This window comes from Chiloscyllium punctatum, chromosome 9 (assembly GCF_047496795.1).
Source record: "Chiloscyllium punctatum isolate Juve2018m chromosome 9, sChiPun1.3, whole genome shotgun sequence".
NCBI classification, from domain to species: Eukaryota; Metazoa; Chordata; class Chondrichthyes; order Orectolobiformes; family Hemiscylliidae; genus Chiloscyllium; species Chiloscyllium punctatum.
This window is the reverse complement of record NC_092747.1, coordinates 109,581,892-109,609,060: the sequence shown is the minus strand read 5'-3', so window position 1 is coordinate 109,609,060 and position 27,169 is coordinate 109,581,892. Positions and strand designations below refer to the sequence as shown.

General features: G+C 41.3%; 1 protein-coding gene across 15 annotated transcripts in view; it reads left to right on the top strand.

The window, feature by feature from the left end:
- Positions 1 to 27,169, top strand: part of LOC140481586 (dedicator of cytokinesis protein 9-like) — a 342,162-nt gene that overhangs the window by 145,483 nt on the left and 169,510 nt on the right. For all 15 annotated transcript variants that reach the window (XM_072578032.1, XM_072578034.1, XM_072578030.1 and 12 more), the window contains exon 3: positions 19,423 to 19,512. In XM_072578032.1, the coding sequence (XP_072434133.1) occupies positions 19,423 to 19,512 (90 nt within the window). The remainder of the gene's footprint in view (positions 1 to 19,422; positions 19,513 to 27,169) is intronic.

Genomic DNA, 27,169 nt, shown 5'->3' with positions numbered 1-27,169 from the left:
TGGATTCTCTGGGGAATGTAGCATGAAAAGCCAAGTTTCTGATATTGAGGCTGGCTGTAATGCAATGAGGGGTACATCGGGTGCCAAGAGATCAATTGTGTTAGGATACTCTCTAGACCGAGGCACAGACAGGCGTTTCTGTGGCCAGCAGCGAAAAAGCATTATGGTGTGTTGTCTCCCTGGTGCCAGGATCAAGGATGTCTCAGAGAGGGTGCAGAATGTTCTCAATGGGGAAAGGGCCCAGCAGGAGGTTATTGGTTCCAATGTATACAATGACATAGAGTCATAAAGATGTACAGCATGGAAACAGACTCTTCGGTCCAACCCGTCCATGCCGACCAGATCTCCTAACCCAATCTAGTCCCACCTGCCAGCATCTGGCCCATATCCATTCAAATCCTTCCTATTCATATACCTGTCCAAATGTCTTTTAAATGTTGCAATTGTACCAGCCACCACCACTTCCTCTGGCAGCTCATTCCATACACGTACCACCTCTGCGTGAAAAAATTGCCCCTCTCATCCTAAACCTATGCCCTCTAGTTCTGGACACCCCGACCCCACGGAAAAGACTTTGTCTATTTACCCTGTCCATGCCCCTCATAATTTTGTAAACCTCTATAAAGTCACCCCTCAGCCTCCGCTCCAGGGAAAGCAGCCCCAGCCTATTCAGCCTCTCCTTATAGCTCAAATCCTCCAACCCTGGCAACATCCTTGTAAATCTTTTCTGAACCCTTTCAAGTTTCACAACATCTTTCCGATAGGAAGGAGACCAGAATTGCTCGCAATATTCCTATAGTGGTCCTGTACAGCTGCAAAATGACCTCCCAAATCCTGTACTCAATACTCTGACCAGTAAAGGAAAGCGTACCAAACATAGGAAGGGGAAAGGAGAAGATTCTGAAGTGAGAATATAGAGAGTTAGGTAGGAATTTAAAAAGGAGGTCCTCGAGAATACTAATATCTGGACTATCCTGGTGCTGTGAGCTAGTGAGGGCAGGAATAGGAGGACAGAGCATATGAATTGCATGGCTGAGTCGCTGGTGTATGGTAGAAGGATTCACATTTTTCAAACATTGGAATCTCTTCTGGGTAGAAGTGACCTGTACAAGAAAAATGGATTGCTCCTGAATTGGAAGGGGACTAATATACTGGCAGAGAGATTTTCTAGAGCTGCTCGGGAGGATTTCAACTATTAAGGTAGGGGTTGGTGGGACACAGGGAGATGGTGAGGAAAAAGATCAATCTGAGTCTGGTACAGTTGAGAAAAGAAGCGAGTCAAACAGTCAGGGCAGGCAGGAACAAAGCAGAAAACAAGGTAGGACTGATAAGTTGAACTGCATTTATTTCAATGCAAGGGGCCTAACGGGGAAGGCAGATGAACTCGGGGCATGGTTAGGAACATGGGACTGGGATATCATAGCAATTACAGAAACATGGCTCAGGGATGGGTAGGACTGGCAGCTTAATGTTCCAGGATACAAATGCTGCAGGAAGGATAGAAAGGGAAGCAAGAGTGGCATTTTTGATAAGGGATAGCATTACTGTTGTACTGAGGGAGGATATTCCCAGAAATATATCCAGGGAAGTTGTTTGGGTTGAACTGAGAAATAAGAAAGGGATGATCACCTTATAGGATTGTATTGTAGACCCTCTAATAGTCAAGAGGGAAATTGAGAAACAGATTTGGAAGGAGATCTCAGTTATCTGCAGGAATAATAGAATGGTTATTTTAGAGGATTTTAACTTTCTAAACATAGACTGGGACTGCCATAGTGTTAAGGGTTTAGATGGTGAGGAATTTGTAAAGTATGTACAAGAAAATATTCTGATTCCGTATGTGGATGTATCTACTAGAGAAGGTGCAAAACCTGACCTACTCTTGGGAAATAAGGCAGGGCAGGTAACTGAGGTGTCAGTGGGGGAGCACTTTGGGGCCAGCGACCATAATTCCATTAGTTTTAAAATAGTGATGGAAAAGGATAGACCAGATCTAATGGTTGAAGCTCTAAATTGGAGGAAGGCCAATTTTGACGGTATTAGGCAAGAACTTTTAAAAGCTGATTGGGGGCAGACATTTACAGGTAAAGAGATGGCTAGAAAAAGGGAAGCCTTCAGAAATGAGATAACGAGAGTCCAGAGAAAGTATATTCCTCTCAGGGTGAAAGGGAAGGCTGGTAGGTATAGGGAATACTGGATGACTAAAGAAATTGAGGGTTTAGTTAAGAAAAAGAGAAGCATATGTCAGGTATAGACAGGAGAGATCGAATGAATCCTTAGAAGAGTATAAAGGCAGTAGGAGTATACTTAAGAGGGAAATCAGGAGGTAAAAAGGGGACATGCGATAGCTTTGGCAAATAGAATTAAGGAGAATCCGAAGGGTTTTTACAAATATATTAAGGACAAAAGGGTAACTAGGGAGAGAAGAGGGCCCCTCAAAGATCAGCAAGGTGGCCTTTGTGTGGAACCACAGGAAAAGAAGGAGATACTAAACAAATATTTTGCATCAATATTTACTGTGGAAAAGGATATGGAAGATATAGACTGTAGGGAAATAGATGGTGACACCTTGCAAAATGTCCAGATTACAGAGGAGGAAGTGCTGGATGTCTTGAAATGCTTAAAGGTGGATATATCCCCAGTACCTGATCAGGTGTACCCGAGAACTCTGTGGGAAGCTAGGGAAGTGATTGCTGAGCCTCTTGCTGAGATATTTGTATCATCGATAGTCACAGGTGAGGTGCCAGAAGACTGGTGATTGGCTAACATGGTGCCACAGTTTAAGAAGCTTGGTAAGGACAAGCCAGGGAACTGTAGACCAGTGAGCCTGATGTCAGTGGCGGGCAGGTTGTTGGAGGGAATCCTGAGGGACAGGATGTACATGTATTTGGAAAGGCAAGGCCTGATTAGGGATAGTCAACATGGCTTTGTGCATGGGAAATCATGTCTTACAAACTTGATTGAGTTTTTTGAAGAAGTAACAAAGAGGATTGAGAGGGCAGAGTGGTGGATGTGATCTGTATGGACTTCAGTAAGGTGTTCAGCAAGGTTCCCCATGGGAGACTGATTAGCAAGATTAGATCTCATAGAATACAGGGAGAACTAGCCATTTGGATACAGAACTGGCTCAAAGGTAGAAGATAGAGGGTGTTGGTGGAGGCCTGTGACCAGTGGAGTGCAACAAGGATTGGTACTAGGTCCATTAATTTTCGTCAATTTATATAAATGATTTGGATGTGGTCATAAGAGGTATAGTTAATAAGTTTGCAGATGACACCAAAATTGGAGGTGTAGTGGACAGCGAAGAAGGTTACCTCCGATTACAACCAGATCTTGAGCAAATGGACCACTGTGCTGAGAAGTGGCAGATGGAGTTTAATTTAGATTAGTGCGAGGTGCTGCATTGTGAGAAAGCAAATCTAAGCAGGACTTATACATTTAATGGTCAGGTCCTAGGGAGTGTTACTGAACAAAGAGACCTTGGAGTGCAGGTTCATAGTTCCATGAAACTAGTCACAGGTAGATAGGATAGTGAAGAAGGCGTTTGGTATGCTTTCCTTTATTGGTCAGAGAATTGAGTACAGGAGTTGGGAGGTCATGTTGCGGCTGTGCAGGAAATTGGTTAGGCCACTTTTGGAATATTGCATGCAATTCTGATCTCCTTCCTATCGGCAGGATATTGTGAAACTTGAAAGAGTTCAGAAAAGCTTTACAAGGATGTTGCCAGGGTTGGAGGATTTGAGCTGTATGGAGAGGCTGAATAGCCTAGGGCTGTTTTCCCTGGAGCATTGGAGGCTGAGGGGTGACCTTATAGAGGTTTATAAAATCATTTGGGGCATTGATAGGGTAAATATAAAGTGATTTCCCTGGGGTGGGGGAGTCCAAAACTAGAGGGCATAGGTTTAGGGTGAGAGGGAAACGATATGAAAGAGACCTAATGGACAACTTTTTCACGCAGAGGGTGGTACGTGTATGGAATAAGCTGCCAGAGGAAGTGGTGGAGGCTAGTACGATTGCAACATTTAAAAGGCATTTGGATGTTATATGCACAGGAAGGGTTTGGAGGAAAATAGGGCAGGTGTTGGCAGGTGGGACTAGATTGGGTTGTGATATCTGGTTGGCATGGGTGGGTTGGACTGAAGGGTCAATTTCCGTGCTGTACATCTCTGTACCTCTATGACTCTCTAGGAATGTAATCTTCTCTAGCAAACAGCTCGTGATTCTGTGAAGATAAGTTAGATCATATTGATATAAGTTGCATGGGTGCAGGAAAAACTGCGAGATTGGCACGTGAATATATTGTCTCAACATAAATAAAAACTACGATTAACTGATCATGATGTGTGAAATATCTCTCCAACAATATTGTAATCGAGGGAACCTGTTCTTCCACATGAGACTCCTTCTAAGCCATGGTGCAAGATGACTTCTGATATTGTCCATTATGACCAACCATTTCACCAAATTCCCTTTTGTGTTATTAGCCAAAGATATCACTCGCAGATATACCTAACACAGTATTCAGCATGTTCAGTGTGCAGATTATATCCAACAACAGTTTGTTATACATTAGTACATCCTTATGGAACATGCTGGAGGTGTGGTGTTCAATACATTATCCCTTCTCCTCACTACCCTTAGTTGCAGTCTCACAAAATGCACTGATGTATTGGTAAAATCCATGGCCATTAAATGCAAGGCAGCTTGCCAAGACTTTTGGATAGTGCTGTTAAATGTGCATGCTGCTCCTGTGTACAACGGTTTATGCTCACTGGCAATGCTCATGCCTAGGAGATTGATCCATACTGTTCTTCTGCCTCATGCTGTCATTCCCAAACTATATTCTCTTGACATAGTGTGGTAAAGAAGGGAGACATTGGTACGAGAGCATGGTGAACAGACATGCAGTCAGTTGTCCTGACTTAAACCTGGTCAAAATGGGTGAGTTCAAGATTTTTATTCGGGCACGTGAGTTTGTGCAAAAATAATACCTCATTGTGTCTGGCATAGATGATATGACATTGTTATAAGCCATAATCAAGCTTTGTGAAGAGATAGACAATACAGTCCAGTAGCTTATCATCAACCACCAGTCACACAGGATGAAGGTTATGGCTATTGAAGATACATACCTGTACATCCATGATAACGGTTATCACACAGCAGATTGAAGCTACACCACCAACTCATGATAACCATATAAGAATTACGTCTGGATGTGTTGTAAACCCATGACACCATCTAAATTTATGACTGAAATATATATTCATCCTTGTCAAAGGCAAAGGGTTCCCTTTTTTATTTGAAGGGAAAAAAGGGGAGTTTATCTTACCGAACAGATTCCATCTTGACAGATTGCACCCCGGCAGACACATGCTTGTCTCCAATCACTCTGCGTGTAATGGAAGCAATGTAGTCTGTCAGTTATATATGTATAATGTACAGTAACATCAGTAAGCTCAGAGGTCAGACAATCTACAGCAGTGATGGAGCTCTAGATCCATCAGATACTCCATATTCTGAGAAAAGATTTTACCTTCATATAAAATTCACTGTGTATCAAAGCCGAGAAGATTGAGGGTAGGTTTGGATTAAATTGTAAAAGTTACTTCTGCAGTTTGGGTTTGATACTGATTGCTGTACAACTGAAACTACCTCATGCCAACAGTTTTGAGGTTCAAAGTGATTGAAAGGAGGCAGAGGCAATGCCATTGAGCTAGTAATTCAGAACAGCAGAATAATCCTCTGGGAACATGCGCTTGAATTCAATTATGACAGATGCTAAAATTTGAATTCAGTCAAAATCTGGCCTAATGGTGACTACTGTTTTAAAAAAAAAATCTGGGTCACTAATGACCCTTAGGGAAGGAAATCTGCCTTTGTTATCTGAGCTCAGACCCTCAGCAATCTTAACAACCCTCTGAAATAAGGAAGCAAATGTGGCTGTGGTACTGAGTTTGTTTCACATCATGGTTGAAGAGCTTCAGAGCAGAGGAAATGACCTGGGAGTTGCAGTGGGAGAGGGACTCCCTGAGATTCTTGTAGAGAGAGGAGGAAAACTTCTTCAAGGCAGGCATCCTTGCAAGAGGATTCGCAGTAGGGTTAAAATCAACTAGGTAAAAACAATGACTGCAGATGCTGAAAACCAAATACTGGATTAGTGGTGCTGGAAGAGCACAGCAGTTCAGGCAGCATCCAACGAGCAGCGAAATCGACGTTTCGGGCAAAAGCCGAAAGGGCTTTTGCCCGAAACGTCGATTTCGCTGCTCATTGGATGCTGCCTGAACTGCTGTGCTCTTCCAGCACCACTAATCCAGTATTTGGTTTTCAGCATCTGCAGTCATTGTTTTTAACCCTCTGAAATAACCCTGGCAAACCACTCAGATCAAGGGATGATTAGGGTTGAGCAGTAACTGCTGGCCCAGCCAGTAATGCCTGAGTCAGTCAGCTTTCAGAGATGTTAAGGTGTCTTGATATATAGACATTCTTGATAGCCTCTGTTTCCCCAATATTGCTGGGACAGAGTTGATGTTGGAACAAAATTCTTGGTGAAAATGTTACCATAATAGGTAAATAGGCAAAGTCTTTTCCGTGTGGTCGGGGAGTCCAGAACTAGAGGGCATAGGTTTAGGGTGAGAGGGGAAAGATATAAAAGAGACCTAAGGGACAACGTTTTCACGCAAAGGGCAGTTTGTGTATGGAATGAGCTGCCAGAGGAAGTGGTGGATGCTGGTACAATTGCAACATTTAAGAGGCATTTGGATGGGTATATGAATAGGAAGGGTTTGGAGGGATATGGGCTGGGTGCTGGCAGGTGGGACTAGATTGCGTTGGGATATCTAGTCTGCATGGATGGGTTGGATTGAAAGGTCTATTTCCATGCTGTACATCTCTATGCCTCTATGTTAATTTAACAGTGGTGGTGTAATTCTCTTATTTTTAAAACAGTCAACACTAATGTTACAAGCATAGAAAATGTTATGTAAAAATAGCAACAATATGAATTTAACAATCCTCTTCTGGGTTGGAAGAATTAATGTCATCCTCCACTTGCTCCCTTCTTTTCTCTTTTTCACTTTCCCCCTTGCTTTCTGCGTATCTCTCTCTCTCTCTTTCTCTTTCGTGTTCTCTTTCTTCTGTCTCATTCCCTCCCTCGCACGTCTTATGCTCGATGTTTTGTTTTGCCCCCGAGAATGAAATAACAGCTGAGTGATTTGGAGCTGTCATTTGCCGGGCGTGTTCTCCTGCAGGTTTCCTTCTGTCTGTTACTTTATTAATCAGACAATTGTGTACTTAATGCTGTGGAACAGAGAGCTGTTTTATTTTTAAAAAAAAGCACCTCTCAGGTCGAAATGCTTTCCTGAAAATGTTGAACAAATTAGAAGGAAAATAAAGTTATGCATAGCCAGTTTCAGAATGTAAATTTGGCAGCTGTTGAAATAAGGCAGAATATATTTTAAAAATTCACTCTCGGCCAGGCAGCTGGTTAACTCTCCACCAGGAGGTAACGCCTACGCCAAGTTGGCATTGATAGAGCTATCTGAGTACTTGAAATGCAAATTTAGATCCCACATTTGGCATCCCTGATTTTGGACCATAATCAAGTGAAGTTTAGTTTGGATCTCAAAAGAAATACCAAGCACGAGAGTTGGCAGAACAATGGAGCGAGTTAGGATTGTCTGAATCCAAATGTTCCTCCTTTTCACTTGAATTCAGTAAATCAGTTCTTTAAGGGTTTAGAGGGATATGGGCCAAATGAGGCTAAATCAGTTTAGATCTGATTGGCATGGACGTATTGGACCAAATGGTCTGTTTCCATGCTGTACGACCCTGACACTGACTCTAAAACTTAATCCAACAACCCAAGGCTCTTTGGGAGCACTATCAGGCAACATTTGACCTTGACTCACATGAAAGATTGGGACAGGTGACCGGAAGCATGGTACAACTAGAGGAGGTAGACTAGAAGGAGTGTCCTAAATGAATAGAATGGGGAGGTAGGGCCAAAGTTCAGGGCTAAAAGCACAACTACCAATGGTAGAAATCAGGGATGCACAAGATATTAGAATTGCAGATGTACAGAGATGATTTAGGCTTACAGGGTTGGAGGAGGTTCGGAGTTCGGGAGGGGGTTAGCTCTTGGCTCATCCTGTCTTGATCCATTCTTTTCCCTAACCAAGGGCATTGAGGTTTAGAGGGGCCTCTTCAAGTGCACCTTTGGTTGGAAATCAGCCATTGTTACAAAGACAAAAGCCTGACTCCATCTGACGTGTGTAACTCTGCAGGCTATCCTCTCTATCCTGGAGAGAGTTTGAGAAGATCATAACCAACATTGCACACCCTCTCCAAGATTCAGTAATTTGGCATATCTGGTTTAATTAAATGGATGTTGAAATTTGGAATGCTTTGGCCGACTTTTACAGTCTGGCATGTAGCCAAGAAGACATGGCATCCCATTGTTTTATGACATACAGATAAGACTTTTGACATTGATTTGATACTTTTCCAAGCCCCCAATTAGTTTCAAAATGAATCCATTCTGAGATGACTGTTGCAATGAAGCAAAATATTCCAGTCACCTGTCTTAAAATTCCAACATGTAGTGTCAGACAGCATGGTGGCTCAGTGGTTTGAACTGCTGCCTCACAGGGCCAGGGATCTGGGTTCAATTCCATCCTCTGGCAACTGACTGTGTGGAGTTTGCGTGGGTTTCCTTGCACAGCCCAGAGATGTGCGAGTTAGGTGGATTGGCTGTGCTATAGCGTCCAGGTATGTGCAGGCTAGATGGATTAGTCATGGGAAATGCAGAGTTGTGGAGACGTTGTGTTTTGGGGGGGGTGGGTGGTGAATTGGGTCTGGGTCGGCTGCCCTTCAGAGGGTTGGTATGGACTCAATGGACCGAATGGTCTGCTTTCACACTGTAGAGATTCTAGTGTAGGTGTCAATTGTAACTCGTTGGGTAGCACTGTGGTTTCTGAGTGACCAGATTCTGGTTCCAATCTCTCAGAAACTTGAACACACAGTTTAGCCTGACACTCCCAATGAAGAGCTGATAGAGTAAGACATTGTCATATTTGTACCATCTTTTGCATTAGTCATTGAACTGAGGCTTTCAGTGCTTTCTCAGTTGGGTCCGTAAGATCAGGTGCACTACCTTGTGGAACAGGAGGGAGTTATCCCTTGGGCCTTGGTCAGCACTTTTCCCTCCATCAAGATTACAAAAACAGATTGGGTCAGTATTTTGTTTCTTGTTTAGGAACTTGCTGAGTGTGAATTGCCTGCTGTGTTTCCTACATTCCTGAAGTCACTATACTTCAGAAAACATTTAATTAGTTGTAAAACACTTTGGACATTCTGAGGTTGTGCAAGGCACTATAAATGCAAATTTTTCTTTCAGTGGTTAGAACATCTTCATAAACATTATATTTGGTAGAACATCATGTTTATTAAAGTTGGAGCTAAATTTAGAATCTAATTCCACAAGTTAAATTCATGTGTAGCAAATGCAGTCACTCACACAGTTGTAATTTAGTACCTTTCCCCTTTTTTAACAAGTTTGCATGAAAGTTGAAGTGAGTTATTAGAAAATAAAGTCAGGCATAGGACAGAGAGAATCATGCTGAAGGCTATGAACCAAAGATCTGCTTTTGTCAGACAGCATACAGTGATAATGATGATTTCTGTAAGATGTCGAGAAACCAACTTTTTAATGCATGAAAACATCCAGTTAAACAGATGTTAATTTTATCCCTGCTTGTACAATTCAGGAGTCTTCCATGCAGTATTCTGCACTTGAACATATTTAGAATTTAGAAACACTTAAAATTGATGATTAATTTCATCCCTCTTTGCTGTCCTAACCTGCATCTTTTTAGTTAAACCTTTAGTATTCCCAGTTGGCGGGCAAAGCGAATCTTGAATAACAATTCTTCATGTGGTGCCAGAGAAATCCAATGTCCCACCTCACACATAAGCTGCCAACTCCTTTTGGACATGTTCCTGGATGTTTGGTCACGTGACTCCTGACTGCAAATGCCATGCACACTCATCGGCCATTGGTCAACTTACACTCCACAGGGCAAAACCAATGATACTTGGAAATGAATGTATTGGGCAGACTGGAGCTCCATTTTGAAGAGTGCAAACCCAAGTTCTACTGATTTTTCCTTCCGGGATGGTCATCCTCACAGGTCACCTCCTTGCCACAGCAGCAGAAACTGAATATTTATTTTAGATTAAATAGAGAGACGTATTACTAAAGCTTTCTGCCCAGCATCCATCAGGGTAAATGAATGAATGCCAAAATCCAAACAATTTCTTATACTACAGAAGGAAATAGTGCTAGTTGGCTAGAAAGTTGTTTCTCATTGGTCAAGACATTACCATGGAGAAGATAATGGAGAATTTTGGGCACTCCAAGGTATTGGATAATTCAAGAAAGGCGCAAGGCATGAATTTACTCCCTGTTTTTTGGAACTAGTTTATCCATGAATTTATGTTGCTTTTAGCAAGCATAAAATAATCATGTTATGAACTTAGCTGATAATGTCAACTTTGTTGCTGGTGTGGGTACTTGTGCACTCAGAATTGTTTAGCAAATGTTGCCCAATCGTCACAGCCAATAGTAGATGCTTTGTTTTGAGTTTTATGCATGGATTAGTTAATTATGCTATATGCTCTCTTATATTTTTCTTCATTCTACCATAAGCCTGTCAGCAGGTTGGTAAGCCAACTGCAGTTTCTGAGACCATTTCAGGGCATTATTGTGAGGATGGAAAGTGGCTTCAGGAGGATTTGCACAGATTCAGCGAATGAGCAATCTCATGGCAAAGCTTATCCACCTTGGTAGGAGGAACAGATTTGTTAAGTTTCATAAGAAGTTGGAAAGCATAGATATACAAAGGAATCTAAGTATTCTTGACAATAAGTCACTGAAGGTTAACTGCAGGTGCAACAAGCTATTAGGAAGGCTAATAAAATGTTCACATCTAGCACATGGATTTAGGTGCAGGAGTAGTGAAGTCTTACATCAAGTGCATTGGAGCTTAGCTAGACCGCACCTGGAATGTTATGTGCATGTTTGGTCAGAGTGCTGTTGCCTAAGAGGCAGCTTAACAAGGGCTCACCAGACTTCTGCCCAAGCTGTCCTGTGAAGAGTAATTGGGCAACATGGACTGTATTAACTAGTCTTGAACTGTGAGAGGTGAGCTCATTGAAACTTACAAAATACTTCAGAAAGGGATAGAGGTGGTAGATGCTAGTATGATGTTTTCCCTGGTTGGGAAGCCTAGAACCAGGTAGAGGGAATACAATTTAAAAATAAGAAGTATGGCTATTTAGAAATGAGAATTTTTTTAACTCTAAGGGTTGTGAACTTACGGAATAGCACAGAGGACTATGAGAGCCTAATCTTTGAGTACGTTTATGGCTGAGATTCATAGATTTCTAATTATCAGTGGCTTACAGGGTTAGGGGGACAGGTAGATAAAAACACTTAGTGTTAGATCAGCCATGTTTGTATTGAATTTGGCGACACGCTTGGCAGCTGAATGGCCTACTCCTGTTCCGAAGTTCAGAGGACGGTTCAGAGTCGTCTTAATACGGGTCTGGAGTCAATGTTGTCCAGAATGGGTATGGAAGACAGAATTCCTTCCCAGGGATGTTAGTGAACCAGTTGGGATCTGATCATTGTTAATGAGACTAGCATTATATGCTAGACTTATTAATGATAAACCAATTCAAATTCCTTCCATTGCCATGGCAGGAGCATTAATGCATCTCTGGATTCATGGTACAGAAACAGAACCACGATGCTGTTGTCCCCATCCAATGATAAAAACTGATGAGTTCAAGAGAAGCCAAAATATGTGAATTACACAAATAAGTTTTCTTCCCAGAATTACTTGCAGTCGTGACCAGACCATGCATCTTTAATTGCTAGAGGTTCTCAGATATTAATTTCATAAGTAAATTAGATGAACACTTGAAGAAAATAAACTTGCAGGGTTACGGAAATAGGTGGGGGTGACGGAACTCCCTGCATTACTGTCCAGACAGGCAGCACAGACTCAACGGACGATATGTGCTGAAATGACACTACAACAGTCCTGGAGCTTTGATGACCGTATTTCACATTGTAAGTTGCTGCTGTGAGTGAGTTGGTTAGAACTCATGCTCCCATCCAGAAACAGCCTCACAGGGAGCAAGTAAAATGTAAAAACGATTTTGTTTAGCTATAACCTTAGCAATTGTAAGACTACTAATTGATGGAAAGTCAACAGCAAACAACGCCGTCATGGGAAATCTTGGTGCGATCAGCAGTGAGGAAATTCACGATATAAATATAATAAATGATCATCTTGTCTGTTTTTGTGATGTTGGTTGAGGTCTAAATGTTGTCCCCTGCTTTTCCTGAAAAGGCACTGTGGGATCTGTAAGTTTTTTTTCTTTCCTGGTTGATAGGTCAACAAGTAGAATTTTGGAATTTACTGAACTTTTCACTCATTTCACAGGAAGCTTAGGAAGAAATGAGATCACTTTCCGGCAGCTGTACATTTGTTTGATCATTGTCTGTAGACATATGCTTTGAGAAGCTGTGGTCTAGGACTCAAGTCCAAATCAAATGAATCCTGTTTATATGATCAATCCCAAGGATTGGACGTCCAAAATCAAAGGACCCAAATGAATTACACAGCAAAATATATGTCATTCTAAAGCATTTGACAAGCTCCCTCATGGTAGGCTGGTCCAGAAGATTAAGTCACATGATATGCTGGTAAAGTGGATACACGTTGGTTAGAAGGCAAAAGTGAGAACTGCAGCTGCTGGAGATCAGGGTCAAGAATGTGGTGCTGGAAAAGCACAGCAGCTCAGGCAGCAGCTGAGGAATTGACGTTTCAGGCGAAAGCCCTTCATCAGGAATAAGGCTGTGAACTGAAGAGGTGGTGAGATAAATAGAAGGGGGATGGATAGAAGACACAGGGTCATTGTGGAGGGGTGTTCTATGGTCAAATATTATGGACCAGACGAAACTCCCTTAAAATATATCAAGTAGACAGCCTAGATCCTAGTCTTTTCTTAAGTTATAGGCAGGTCTAAGGTGTTGTGTTCACGATGTGCTTCGATTGGTTACACTACATGGGTTTAAGAAAAACATACTTTATAATAATCTACAGTTAAAATACAAACAAAAGAAAAAGAATTTGTTTAACTTTAACTCAATTGGAAAACTTAACAGAATAAAAGATTATTTAACGACTAAACTGCAACTATTCAAATATAGTAACATCCCATAAACATAGCCTTGGCAATGGCAAAGTCAGTAAAACAGATTGCCTCACATGTGATTCTGGCTGCAGGACGAGGCGCCAAGCTTTTTAGCTGTAACAAAGAGAAAGATGTAGCAGCTTCAACAATCAACTTTAAAACCCCAGCAACTACTGAGAGCTAAACCAAAACCCTGGGTCAGTGGGAGCCTTGGGAATGGAAGCTCTTCACTGTATTTTATTACTGTAAAGTACACATGACAGTCAAATCAAAATCAAACCCATTCATGCAGCTTCCATTACTCCAACTTGTAATAAAAAAAGCCCAGGGCCTTTCAAGCTGTTTACTTAATGGCTTGGAGTAAACACCTCACCACCTACGGCTCAAAATCTCTCCTCAAAAATGATCAGCACAAAATACACCCTTAAAACCACAGTATCATCACACTGTGTTCTGCAACCAAGGGTTCTTTCGCAAATTAGGCCAACATTCACTTCAGCAAGCACCTCTTACAGCATCCCCTTGCAGCTCACTTCCTTTTCACCCCAAATTCCCTTAAACTCACGACATACCAGTCAAAACATGGCTTTTGTGAACTGCCAGCCGTCTCCCCTCCCAGCCCCACGCTGCCTTGATTTGGAACTATATTATCCTGTCCTTCTCTTGTCACTGACTCACAACCCTGGAACTCCTTCCTGAACAGCACTGTGGCTGTCCCAACCTCCTTTAGACTGCAGTGATTCACAGAAACAGCTCACACACTGTCTTCTTGAAGGATTTGGGAATGGGCAAGAAATACTGACTTCATCAGCCCAGTAAAGAATACAGAAGTGCAGAGTGGCAGAGAAACCTTTGTGATTGGAAGATCATAAATGACTCTACCAGGGTTTAAAGCGCTTTAGCTGACGGTTAAAGGATTCTCAACTCAACTGGCTTTTTATATTTTATATATATATATATATAATATATATAAAAAAGTTAACTTTTTATATATAGTTGAAAATAAGGACAAAAAGATCCTGACAATCTCCATCATTTGCACATTTAATTGGTCCTAGCTGCTTTGAAGTTGCATGATGCTAACTCATTGCAGTTTAGTTATTTAACATCTACACTTTGTAACATATGGACACTTTGAACAGTGAGTTTCCTGGTTGCCATAATTCACGAGTTTCCATAAGGAACATCTGCAACTTGAGTGTGCTTCTCTCAACACAGCAGTAGGAGCTCATGTCAGGCTGTCTTACTGTGATGAGTGCAGTATGGAAACATTTTTGCTGATATGATTCTTCAGTCATTGAAAACAATTAATCTTCACGTATTGGATCTTGCTAAAATCCATGCTGTGCTGATTTTTTTTTTCCAGATATTTAATCGTTAATGCAATAAATACTTTCTGATGTCCAATTTAAATGATTGCTCACTGACCTACTTTAGTGCCTTTTGATCCTCTTCATCGAAAATAATCCACCTTTTATTTCAAGTCCCTTTCATAAAATGTTAAAGCAAGTAGGTCTTGCATTTCCTAAGCTCTGCAATTCCCTCCCGAAGCCTCTTGGCCTCTCTACCTCAGTTTCCAACTTAAAACCCACCTCATCAGCTAAACTTTTGGACAGCTGACTGACCTGTTACCTCATTGGGTGGTTTATTTTATCATTGAGACCGGTAAGAGCTCCGTTGCCTATGTCTTGCCTCACTCTCTAAACCCTGTTGCCTTATCACACCTCTGCTTACTGATTTAGAATGGCTCCAAGTCAAGCAAAATGTTGATTTTTTAAAAAAAATCATCATCTTTGTTTTCAAATTTCTGTGGCCTCAGCCAGTTCCTGTCTCTTACACCCTCACAACGGTTGGAGATTTATTTGCTTCTCATATTCTGTTCTCTTCTGTGTTCCCACTTGTTGTGACGCCAGCATCTGTGGCCAGGCCTTCAGCTGCTTTGCCTCCAAGCTCTTGAATTCCCCACCCTAAGCCTCTCAGCATTTCTGCCTCACGTTCCTCCTTTAACGTGTTCCTTAAAACCTGCATTTCTGACTAGCTTTTGGTCACCTGACCTAATATCAGCTTACGTGGCTCAGTTTTATAATGTCCCTCGGAAATTCCTTCGGACATGTCATTATGTTAACGGCACTGTTGTTGTTGAAAGTCAGAGTTAGTTTGAGTCATGTTTTCATTTAAAGTCAGGTGTGAAGTGTAAAAGTTACATGCCTTTTGGGAGACCAGTGACGAACAATAACAAGGATAATACTCCAGCTTAAAGCTTCACTCCAAAAGCTTGATTATTTTCTTATTGAGAATCTAATATGTGTCTTCCTCCTGTGAATCTGCCCAGGATTATGCCTCTAGGTTAAAAAGCTTGGTGTGAAAAGTATTGGTTACACTTGAGACATGGCTTATTGTTTAAACAAGAGTTTTCAGCTCAGTAGCATTGGACCTTTTGTAAAATCCAAGAACCTGTTTGTACCCATCTTCATTGAAAGTCTAATGTACTGCCGTAGCTCTCAAAGTATCATATCTCCGGATGTGATGCCACAACAGCTGGTGTCTGTAGGGGAGAACAATCAGGAACACTGTCTTTTGGGTTAACTGAGCTTGAATGATTTATGTTTTGTCAATGGGACTATGAGCATCTGATAAAAAAAATGTCAAGGTTCTGCTGAGCACTTACCACAAACCACTGAGGGAAATTACTTCAATGTGTTTCAAATGCAGTGCTCAGGAACCAGCCGTCATCATGCCTCGTGCAATGTCTGTGTAGTAAGCCACGAAGGTCAATTATTCCCTCCTTCGTCCAACATTTCTGCCACAGCACGGTATTCACATTGTAAACTTGAACTCATCCAGAACTGCTGCTCATACCCTCACTCGCACCAAGTTCTATTCATTTATTGCCAGTCTGTTCACTGACCTACATTTACTTCTGTTCTGGCTGATCCTCAATCTTAAAACATTCTTCTTTCTGTTTCCAAATTCCTCCCTGGCCTCATGCACCCTTCTTAACTCTCTAACCACCTGAGAGATTACAGCTATTGAGAAAACTTAAACAACTAATAGAGGCTCATACAATTATGAGGGATCTAGGTAAGGTGAGTGACAGGTAATTTTCATTTTCCCCTTGGGTGGAGGTTTCAAGACTAGGGGGCATATTTTAAAGGCGAGAAGAGAAAGTGTTTAAAAAGACACGAGGGGCATTTTTTTTCCCACGGAGGGTAGTTTGTGTGTGGAATGACCTTCCAGAGGAAGTGGTGGATGCAGGTATAGTTATGTTTAAAAGACATTTGTGTAAGTAAATGAGCAAGAAAGGTTTGGAGGGATATGGTCCAAGTGCAGGCAGGTGAGATTAGTTTCGAATTATGGTCGGCATGGATTGGTTGGACTGAAGAGCCTGTTTCCATGTTGTATGACTCTTAAGTTGAACTTGCTTTAAGAAAAGATACGGCAGTGACCCAGTTGATGTATAAATGGAGTAGGGAGGATACAGATGGAGAAAATATTTCCACTTGTGACAGGATCAGAACTAGGGGCCATTAGTACATTACAATTGTGTACTAATAAATTCAGTAGAAACATAAGATAAAAAAACTTTAGGCTGTTTAGAATGTGGAGCTCAGGTAGTGATTGAGATCAGCATCTTAGAGGCTTACAAAATGAAACTGGACAAGTACATGAGGGAGAAAGTCAGAGCAAGATCTGCTGAAATGCTGAGCTGAGGTAGATAAAATGGGAGAAGACTTGTAGAGTAGAAACTTTCTAACAGACTAGTACTGTTACTGTGCAGCAAATTCTACATAAAAATTCAGAACGACACTTGCACCAACAGGTTTGCAATACCCAGCGAGTAAGCAAGTCAGAAGCAGCAGGGCAAATGGAGACTTGGTGCAGCCTGTAACCTATAGAACCTGTGAAAGTGAGACCTTAGCTTGAAAAGATGAAAGGGACCTGGGATGGAGCTTTAGGGTGGCTTTGGACATTATGCAGCTGAATCATCCCCAGGAAAGGCAGTAAAATTTGGGATAGAGTGCATAGCATCCAAAGTAGAAGACAGATATTTAGGAATTGGAGAATTGTGAGACACACAGGTGTGCTTTTAGTCAACTCTGCAAATCTCAGGTTGTCGGTGAAACTGCATTTAGCTGTACACTGTAAAAGGTGACCCTAAATTCAATGTTTCCCTAACTGCAGGTTCTCTCACCCTCCCCCTAATAGACAATAGACAATAGACAATAGATGCAGGAGTAGGCCATTCAGCCCTTCGAGCCTGCACCGCCATTCAATATGATCATGGCTGATCATTCCCAATCAGTATCCTGTTCCAGCCTTATCTCCATAGCCCTTGACTCCACTATCTTTAAGAGCTCTATCCAATTCTTTCTTAAATGAATCCAGAGACTGGGCCTCCACTGCCCTCTGTGGCAGAGCATTCCACACAGCCACCACTCTCTGGGTGAAGTAGTTTCTCCTCATCTCTGTCCTAAATGGTCTACCCCGTATTTTTAAGTTGTGTCCTCTGGTTCGGCACTCCCCCATCAGCGGAAATATGTTTCCTCCTGCCAGAGTGTCCAATCCTTTCATAATCCTATACGTTTCAATCAGATCCCCTCTCAGTCTTCTAAACTCAAGGGTATACAAGCCCAGTCGCTTCAGTCTTTCCGTGTAAGGCAATCCTGCCATTCCAGGAATTGACCTCGTGAACCTATGCTGCACTCCCTCAATAGCCAGAATGTCTTTCCTCAAATTTGGAGACCAGAACTGTACACAGTACTCCAGGTGTGGTCTCACCAGGGCCCTGTACAGCTGCAGAAGCACCTCTTTGCTTCTATACTCAATTCCTCTTGTTATGAAGGCCAGCATGCTATTAGCCTTCTTCACGACCTGCTGTACCTGCATGCTTGCCTTCATTGACTGGTGGACAAGAACACCCAGATCTCTCTGAACAGCCCCTTTACCTAATTTGATACCATTGAGGTAGTAATCTGCCTTCCTGTTCTTGCCACCAAAGTGGATAACCATACATTTATCCACATTAAACTGCATCTGCCATGCATCTGCCCACTCACCCAACTTGTCCAGGTCACCCTGTAATCTCCTAACATCCTCATCACATTTCACCCTACCACCCAGCTTTGTATCATCAGCAAATTTGCTAATGTTATTGCTGATACCATCTTCTATATCATTTCCATATATTGTAAAAAGCTGCGGTCCCAGCACGGATCCCTGCGGTACCCCACTGGTCACTGCCTGCCATTCCGAAATGGAGCCGTTAATCACTACCCTTTGTTTCCTATTAGCCAACCAATTCTCTATCCAATCTAGTACTTTGCCCCCAATACCGTGCGCCCTAATTTTACTCACTAACCTCTTGTGTGGGACTTTATCAAAAGCTGGAAATTCTGTTGCCTTTAATTCTTAGGCAGAATAAATTCCTTTGTTACATTTGGGTGCAGTAACTGTTACTAATCCACATTTTCTTAGGTGAATACTTCTTGTGCAATATATAACCATCTTGGATTCTTTGTTAAATTGTCTTTTAAAAATAATGCCTATGGGTTGAGGCTGCAACTTCCCATATAGAGGTCAAATTAAACTGTATGCAAAAGCCTTGCATTGGACATAATGTCTGGGGAATTCTGTGACAGATACTAATTTATGTCTTGAGATCAGAGATGTTTAGTTTGAAAGAAAGGGAATCCTTGTGTTGGTTTTCATGAATGTACATATGTGCTTGCAATTTTGTCAGCATTTTCAGTATAACAGAGGAACCTCAATTATCCGAAAGACACGGGCAGGGAGTATTTCGTTTGCTGAATCGAATTCCGGATAATCGAATGCTGGATAACATAGTTTAGCCAAGCATTGGGACCTTGTGATCTTGCTGGATAATTTGATATTCGGATAATCAAATGACAGATAGTCAAGGTTCCTCTGAGATAAGAAAGTGTACATATCTTCTGAATCTCTGAAAAAATTGTTTTACTAAAAATGGTAATTCAGTTGCATCGATTACCACAAGATACCATAAATTAAATCCGCCTCCTCCTATCCTTATGCTTCTTGATAATTATTCTAATATTTTTAGCAATCACGTCAAAGGAAAATTGTGATTTCAATGCTACCCTGTGATTAGAAAGTGTTTTTTTTCCTGTGTTTTCTTAGATTGTGACACTGAAACGTCATGGGAGAACACTCTTCCCCACAGTGCCTGAAAATGCAAGGAAAGAAGCCCACAGCTTGCTGGTCACAGAAGTAAGTCCCTCATGTCATTCAACAGTACCGACTGCAGAATCAATTTTCAAGATTGTTTTTGAACAATTAAATGGCTTAACCTCTAAACTGTGGCAAACACTTTACCTTAGTGTGTGTGGCCTTGGAGACGAGTGTGTAACAGATTCATCGAGCTGATAGCAGAAGTGGGTTCAGGTAGAAGGGTAAGTTGCATTGACCAGGTTGCGCTCTCTAGGAGATTAAGAGGTGATCTAAGTAAGGTGCTTCAGATGATTAAAGGAATTGATGCGGTCGGTAGGGAGAAACTTAATTTCTCTATTGACAGAGTCCAGGACGTGAGACGCAAAATAGGCAATTAGTTTCTGAGAAATCATTGTGATGGCAATAACCAAACTGACATGAAACAAATCAATAATCGTAATTCAAGAGTAATTGTAGACAATTGGTAAAATAAAAATGTGTAAAATCATTAAAGAATTATACAATTATTAAAATTACAGTCCACAAATAATAATTGGAAAACTCATCTCCTTGGTTTACATAATAAGAATAAAAGGTTTATTGCACTCTACATTATATATTCAAGACACTTTGGGTTTAGGCTCCCTCCTATTCTATTTATCCTCTATCTTAAAATTCAGGGGCGATGTCAGAGGACGCTTCTTCAAAAATTGGGTGGTGGAAAATTGGAACTCTCTTCCCCAAAAAAAAGCTGTTGAGGCCGCGGGAGGAGCTGGTAAAGGTGGGATGGGTCACTGGAAATTTCCAAACTGAGGTTCCTGTAGCCTAAAGATGTGAAGGGGTATAAAACCAAGTTGATGGAGATAAGGTACAGATCAGCTATGGATTCATTGAGTGGCGAGGGACAGAAAGGCCTCCTCCTGTTCCTGTGTCCTTATTTGTTAAGGACCTTAATCTGACTTTTGGATTGAAAATAATTAAAGGATTATCTTTTTGCCTGAAGTGGTAACAGAGAAAAATATCATTTCACTTCAGGGATATTGGAGTCCATTGAAAATGTTTGAGGGAAATAGGGTGTAGCAATCACTGGATAACACAGAATTTACTCACAAACTTCCTTGCTTGTAAAGTTTATTTCATTGTTGTAAGGTAGCATAAAAAAAGCTATGAAAACAAGTTGACCTATCTTCAATAACATTCTGTATTTATGTAGTGCTATTCATGTTGTAACCTACCTTCACAGGAGCATCATCAGGCAAAATTTGACAGTGAGCCATGGAAAGAGATATTACAACCAGTGACCAAAGGCAATTTTAAGGAACATCTTTAAATGGCAAAGAAAAACAGGGAGATACTAAGGTTTAGGGAGGGAATTTAGGGCCTTAGGGCCTCAGCACCTGACACACGGTTACAATTGACATGGCAATTAATACTGACGATGCTTCAGAAACCACGCTTGTGTTTTGCTGTCAGGGAATGAAAGCAGGCTTAGAAAATCAGTCTGTTTTGTTAAGTGACAGCACAAAGATACTGAGGGACAGGGCTTTGCGTGATTACCAAAGGAACGTGGGGGATTTTGGTGCAGCGCATTAGATGTAGGGAGTGGGATAGGCCTTCACCCCCTCAAGCTTGCTTGGCAGTATTACTTAAATGGTTAACAACAGTGGTTCTAATGCATGAGACAGATAACGTTAGAATCTAGGGGCAGCAATTAATTAAGAAGGCGAATGGAATGCTTTCCTTTTATTTAACATCAGATTAAGGATGTCGCATTTTAGTTGTATGGGACATTGGTTAGACCACATCTTGAATGCTTAGTTGGTCTTATTCAAAGAAGAATGTAAATGCTTTAGAGGCAATTCAGAGAAGGTTTTCTAGATTGACAATGAAAATGAGGCTTTTGATGAAATGTTGAAAAGACTGGACTTGTTTCCAACTGAGTTTAGAAGAGTGAATGGTGACTTAATTTAAAGTATCTAAGATCCTGAATAGCCTTGCCAAAGTGGACCATGGAAAAGATATTTTATCTTCTGGGTGGGGTCAGAAGTAGGAGATTTTTGAGATTTTTTTCTGAATGTTATGTGTATTTGGAACTCTACCTCAAGAGCTGGGGTGATTGAATATTTAAAGGCGGAAGTGGATTGATGCCCTGAATGGGAATCGAAGGTTGTTGGGGATAGATGGGAATGTAGAATTCAGGACAAAACGATCAACCATGACCATAGTGAGTGGCAGAGCAAGTTTAAGGGGGTGAATGGTCTATTTCTGCTCCTAATTCATACATTCATAAAGACTTGTATGGTAGCTGTTGAAGCATTGCTTCCTGATTGTGAAGATGTTGAGATTTATTGAACATTGCAGTTGTTTGTGGCAATCTTTTCTGGCAGTTGGAGGTTATTCCAACTGTGTTGCACCACGCACAGTTCTGATCTCTGAAAATCTTAATTAAAAAGAACCCGCTGGAATGATGCATCCTGGAGCAGTATAAGTGTAGTGACTGTTGGAGATAAACCATCATGTGGTTTTGTTAATAGGCATGGAGCCAGGACACCTGTCAGTGTACCACAAAAATTATTATGATTTGGTCTTTGTTCTTGTTCATGCTGCACAATTCCAGAATTTAAACTAAAGGCATAAAACTAGGAACACCATTGCTGTGATTAGTTTAACCCTCTCGTTATTTGGGCTTGTCCATATTCCATCTGAAGTACAGAAATACCAGAAATGATCAGGTATCAAAAGAAGGTTTCACAAGGTAATTTTAGGGCTGTGATCCAACAGTGGTGCTTTGAAATTTGGGTCACTGACTCCCGTCTGAATCATTATTATGACTTGTTTCCTCATCTAATTCCTGACCTAAGCACTTCCAAAAGCACAGCCACTGAAAACTTTGAAGCTTTTCCTCCCATTTCCCAGCGAGTGAAAGCTTGAACAGCTTCTAGCATGATTCTGCTGCTGTGTAGAGCAGATGCTCTGTGTCCTTTCAGTATTGGAGCAATCTTTTTCTTTCTTTTCAAGAGATGCTAAAACAAAGCAGTGTTTTGGGGCAGCACGGTGGCTCAGTGGTTAGCGCTGCTGCCTCACAGCAGTAGGGACCCAGTTTCGATTCCAGCCTTGAGTGACTGTGTTTCTGTGGAGTTTGTACCTTCTCCCTGTGTCCGAATGGGTTTCCTCCGGATGCTCCTGTTTCTTCCGACATACCGAAGATATGCAGGCTAGCTAGGTTAGCCATGCTAAATGCAGGGTTACCGAGATAGGGTAGGGCTCTGGATTTGGGTGGGATGCTCTTCAGAGGGTCAATGCAGACTCAGTGGGCTGAATGGTCTCGTTCCATATTGTGGGGATTCCATGAAAACAGCTTTCTTCCACCTTTCAATGAGTTCAACAGAATTGTTAATCATCATCATTTTTGGAGGAGATAGTCAGACAATAGTGATATTACTGGACTAATAATCCTGAAGCCAGACTAATGCACTGAATACAGCTGTTCAAGTCCTGTTGTAACAGCCGATAGAACTTAAATTCTGTTAATGAAATCATGAATTGAAAGCTTGTTGCAGGAATGGTGACCGTTAAACGTTGTCGTAAAATCTATCTACTTGTTCTGAAGGAAGGGTTTGCATTACATGTGACTCCAGACCCACAGCAGTGTGACTGACTTTCAACTGCCCTCTGAAATGGCATGGTAAGCCACTCAGTTCAACATCAGTTAGGAATGGGCAATGAATGTGGGCCCTGCAATTAACTTACCCTTGCCAGGGATGAGTGAAGAAAAATATCATCAACATTAAAACCAGCTGCCCAGTTTCTGTATAAGACCGATCTGTACTGCCTGGCAATTTTACTGTAAGATTGAAAAGCACTCATGGTTGACTCTCTAAGTGGTCATGTCCAACTGCAGTGACAATTTGACCTTTGAACCCAAACCACTCTTTTAAAGGAGTATTCAATTCACCATGGAGATTTTTGAATAGAAACAGGTGAAGTTTATAAACAGTTGACATGGAATGTTGAGATTGCTGTCATTTAAGGTTAATCCCAGACAGTTATATTGACCTCATTAGACTGGAAAAGGGTTTTCTAAAATTATACATTACTATAGAAAACTAGAATTTATTGCATTGTTTGTTAAATAGTTGAAAAATGTATCCTGCATGTCATGAATGATGTGGAATAGCCCCGGGAGGATACTATATATAATTGTCACTGCAATCCACTAATTCTGAATTCTTTCGTGTTGCCAATTTTAAACAATCCGTCATTGGCAGCTGAACCTGCAGCTGCCTGGACCCAAAGCAGTAAAATTCCCTTCCTGGTCCTCTCTGTCACTTCCTTTTAAATCATTCCTTTAAACTCTCTTGAATCAAGACTTGCATCATCTGTCCTCTTACCTCCTTACATCAATCCAGATCAAATTTTATTTGATGATTGTTTATGATCAGGGATCAGGCATGTTTCATTCTGGTAAAGATGCTGTTTAAATGCAGTTTGTTATTGGAAGCCATCACATTCTAACAGTGATGTACTACTTTCACTAAATCTTGAAGGTATGATCAGAAATGTATGTGTTTTTGTTAGTTTTTTTTTCTTCTCTGTTATATTCTCTGCCCACATTTATTCTTTACTTGGAGGTTTTACCAAGATACATATTCTGTCCGGTGTCTGCTTTACTAAGGTTCCTGTGATGCATGAACCTTGATAGTGAGTGTAGCATTACTCAGTTATTGGCTGTGACAGCAAAAATTAATTTCCATTTATCCATGCAATGTGGCCTCTGCTGACTGAGCCAACATTAATTGCCCACCCCATTATTGCCCTGAAGAAGCTCATAGTGAGCTACCTTCTTGAACCCCTGCAATATATTTGATGTGAGGAGGCTCCACAATGCCAAAACAGTCAGAGTTCCAGCACTCCAAAGGCACTAAACATATTTCCAAGTTAGAATGGTGAGTGGCTCAGAGAGAAACTTGCATGGGGTAGTATTCCCATGGATCTACTTCCCTTGTCCTTCTAGACAGGAGCAGTCAAGGGTTTGTGCTGTCAATCAAGCTTTGGTCAGTTTCTGCACTGCATCTTGTAGGTGGTACACAGTGCTGCTACTGAGCGTCGATGGTGGAAGGTGTGGATGCAGTGTGAATCAAGTGGGCTGCTTTGCCCTGGATGGTGTCAACTTTTAAGTATCGTGTAGTGTTACCATCTAGACATGTGGGGAGTATTCGATCACCCTCCTGACTTGTGCCTTGTCGATGGTGGACAGGCTTTGGATAGTCAGGAGTTGAACAATGTTGATGATCCCAACTATCAACTATGGAGAGTAGACGCATGAGATGATAACTTGCCAAAATTGATTTATCCAAATTTTGTTTACAGGACATACCTAGGCACTTTTCCACATTGCTGGGTAGATGCCAGTGTCATAACTTGTACATGTACTGAATGTCTTTACAACATCCCAATTCATCAAAGTGCAATTGAAGTAAAATTAGGATATGGGACAAGCAACCAAAAAATTATTCACAAGTTTTAGGCAGCATTTTAAAGAGAAGGACAGTGAGCATTTTGGGAGGGAATTCCAGATTGGGGTGGAGGCAGCTGAAGACATGGTCACCAAGGGAGGAATGATGAAAATTGCAAATGCACAAGCACTCTAGAGGAGATTAGAGGTAGTGAGGGATAAGGCAATGATTCAAAAACAAAGATGAAAGAGTTCACATTGAGGCTTTGTCGAAATGGAAGCCAATGTTAGTCATTGAGTGGAGAAATAGTGAGTGAACAGGACTCAGTGCAAATTAAGACAGGAGTAGCAGAGTTCGGGATGAGCTCAAGTTTAAGAGAGAGTATAAGGTGAATTGTGCATTGGATCTAGGCTGAATCTGCCAAACAGTTTGTAATGTTGACAATGATGTAATGACTTCACCTAAATAGTCATTTGTGTTGTTTTATGGTGCACAATTTACAAGTCACATCTCCTCAATATAAAAAAGATTGGAACCATTCAGTGATACTGCTTGGTGTGGAAGTCTCACTATTCCCCTCCCACATCACTGCAACAGGCTGAGGGAGGTCAGATTGATAGGAACAAATTACTACAGATGCTGGAATCTGTACTGAAAGCAACAAATGCTGGAGATCACAGCAGGTCAGGCAGCATCCATGAAGAAAGAGTAAGCTAATGTTTCAAATCTAGATGACTCTTCAGTGCTAAAGAGTGGAGGGGACAGCATTTATGCTATAGTTTTAGAGGGTGGAGGGTGGGGTTGCTGGGGGTAGTAGGTGTAGGGTGAAGAAAAAAATGTTGATATTTCAGATTTGAGACTAGATTGATTGTGTTTCTACTCACTCTGTGACTATAAACAATTAACGCAGCTCAGAGCAAGAACTGAGTCAGCCTCTGAGGACATGTTGGGTTTGTAAGAGTGGCTAACTGACTCTCTCATTTTTCTTAACAATTGTCGATACCAGTTGAAGCCAAATTTGTGGATTCCTGTTTTAAATTACTTATAACCTTATCTGCAACAAAATTTAGTTCATATGTCAGGATCATTTTCCAATATTCAGAAATTTATCATGAATATAATGCGAAGCACAGGCAAGAATGCAAACCAATGTATTGTGATAGGTTTCAAACTCTTAGAGGAGAAAAAGTGATAGAGGTTTGAAACTTTCTTTTACAGATGGTGTTTGATGCCAGATTAGATATAAATTTTAAATGGGAAATGGATCAAAGGACTTGGGTCCTTTTATCGCTGAGTAGGGGACAGACTGAGAAGGCTGAGTGGCCTTCTCTTGTTTATTTTGATCCACCATGATCTAGCTGATGCAATTCCCTGTCAAGTGATTCCTTTTTTCCTTTTTCTGCCTTTGGAAACAGTAATTTACAATGCAGTAGAGTGTCATAGATGATGCCAGACACCTTCAGTACAAAACTGAATATCGAGTCACACAGCACAGAAACCAGCCCTTTGGTCCAACTCCATGTAAACCTTTCCTATTCATGTACCTGTCCAAATGTGTTCTAAATGTTCTAACTATATCTGCATCTACCACTTCCTCTGGTAATTCATTCCACAAATGAACCAACCTCTGTGTAAAAAAAAAGTCACCCCTCAGGTCCCTTTTAAATCTTTTTCCTCCCACCTTAAGATTGTGCCCTCTTGATTTGAACTTCACTGCCCAAGGGAAAAAGACCTTTGCTGTTTAAGTTATCTAGGACTCTTATGACTTTATAAACCTCCATAAAGTCAACCCTCAACCTCCTACGCTCCTATGATAAAAGACCCAGCTTCTCCTTGTAACTCAACCCCCCCCCCCACCCCGGGTCTTGGTGACAACCTTGTACATCTTTTCTGCACACTCTCCAATTTAATAATCTCCTTCCTAAAAAAGGACTACTTTAAAACTTTTGAGACAAGTTAATTGAGCAAAATGATAAGTTGATGTGTCAGACTGACAGTGGTGGCTGGAATCTCTACTTTGGTTTGGCGAGGTTGTGAAATGAGATAGGTTTTTTTTAACAAGTGGGTTTGTGGAATTTGACAACAGGTGCAGAGCATGTAAATCCCAATTGGGTCAAAAGACAGCAAAGCATTAATAAATTAAGAAATTTAGGAGAAGCTTCTTTATCCAGAGAATGGCGCCAATGCGGAGCTGCCTGGTATTCGAGGTGAATTGTATTAGCACATGTTCAGGAGAATTTGAGAGAACTCATGAAGGAGAA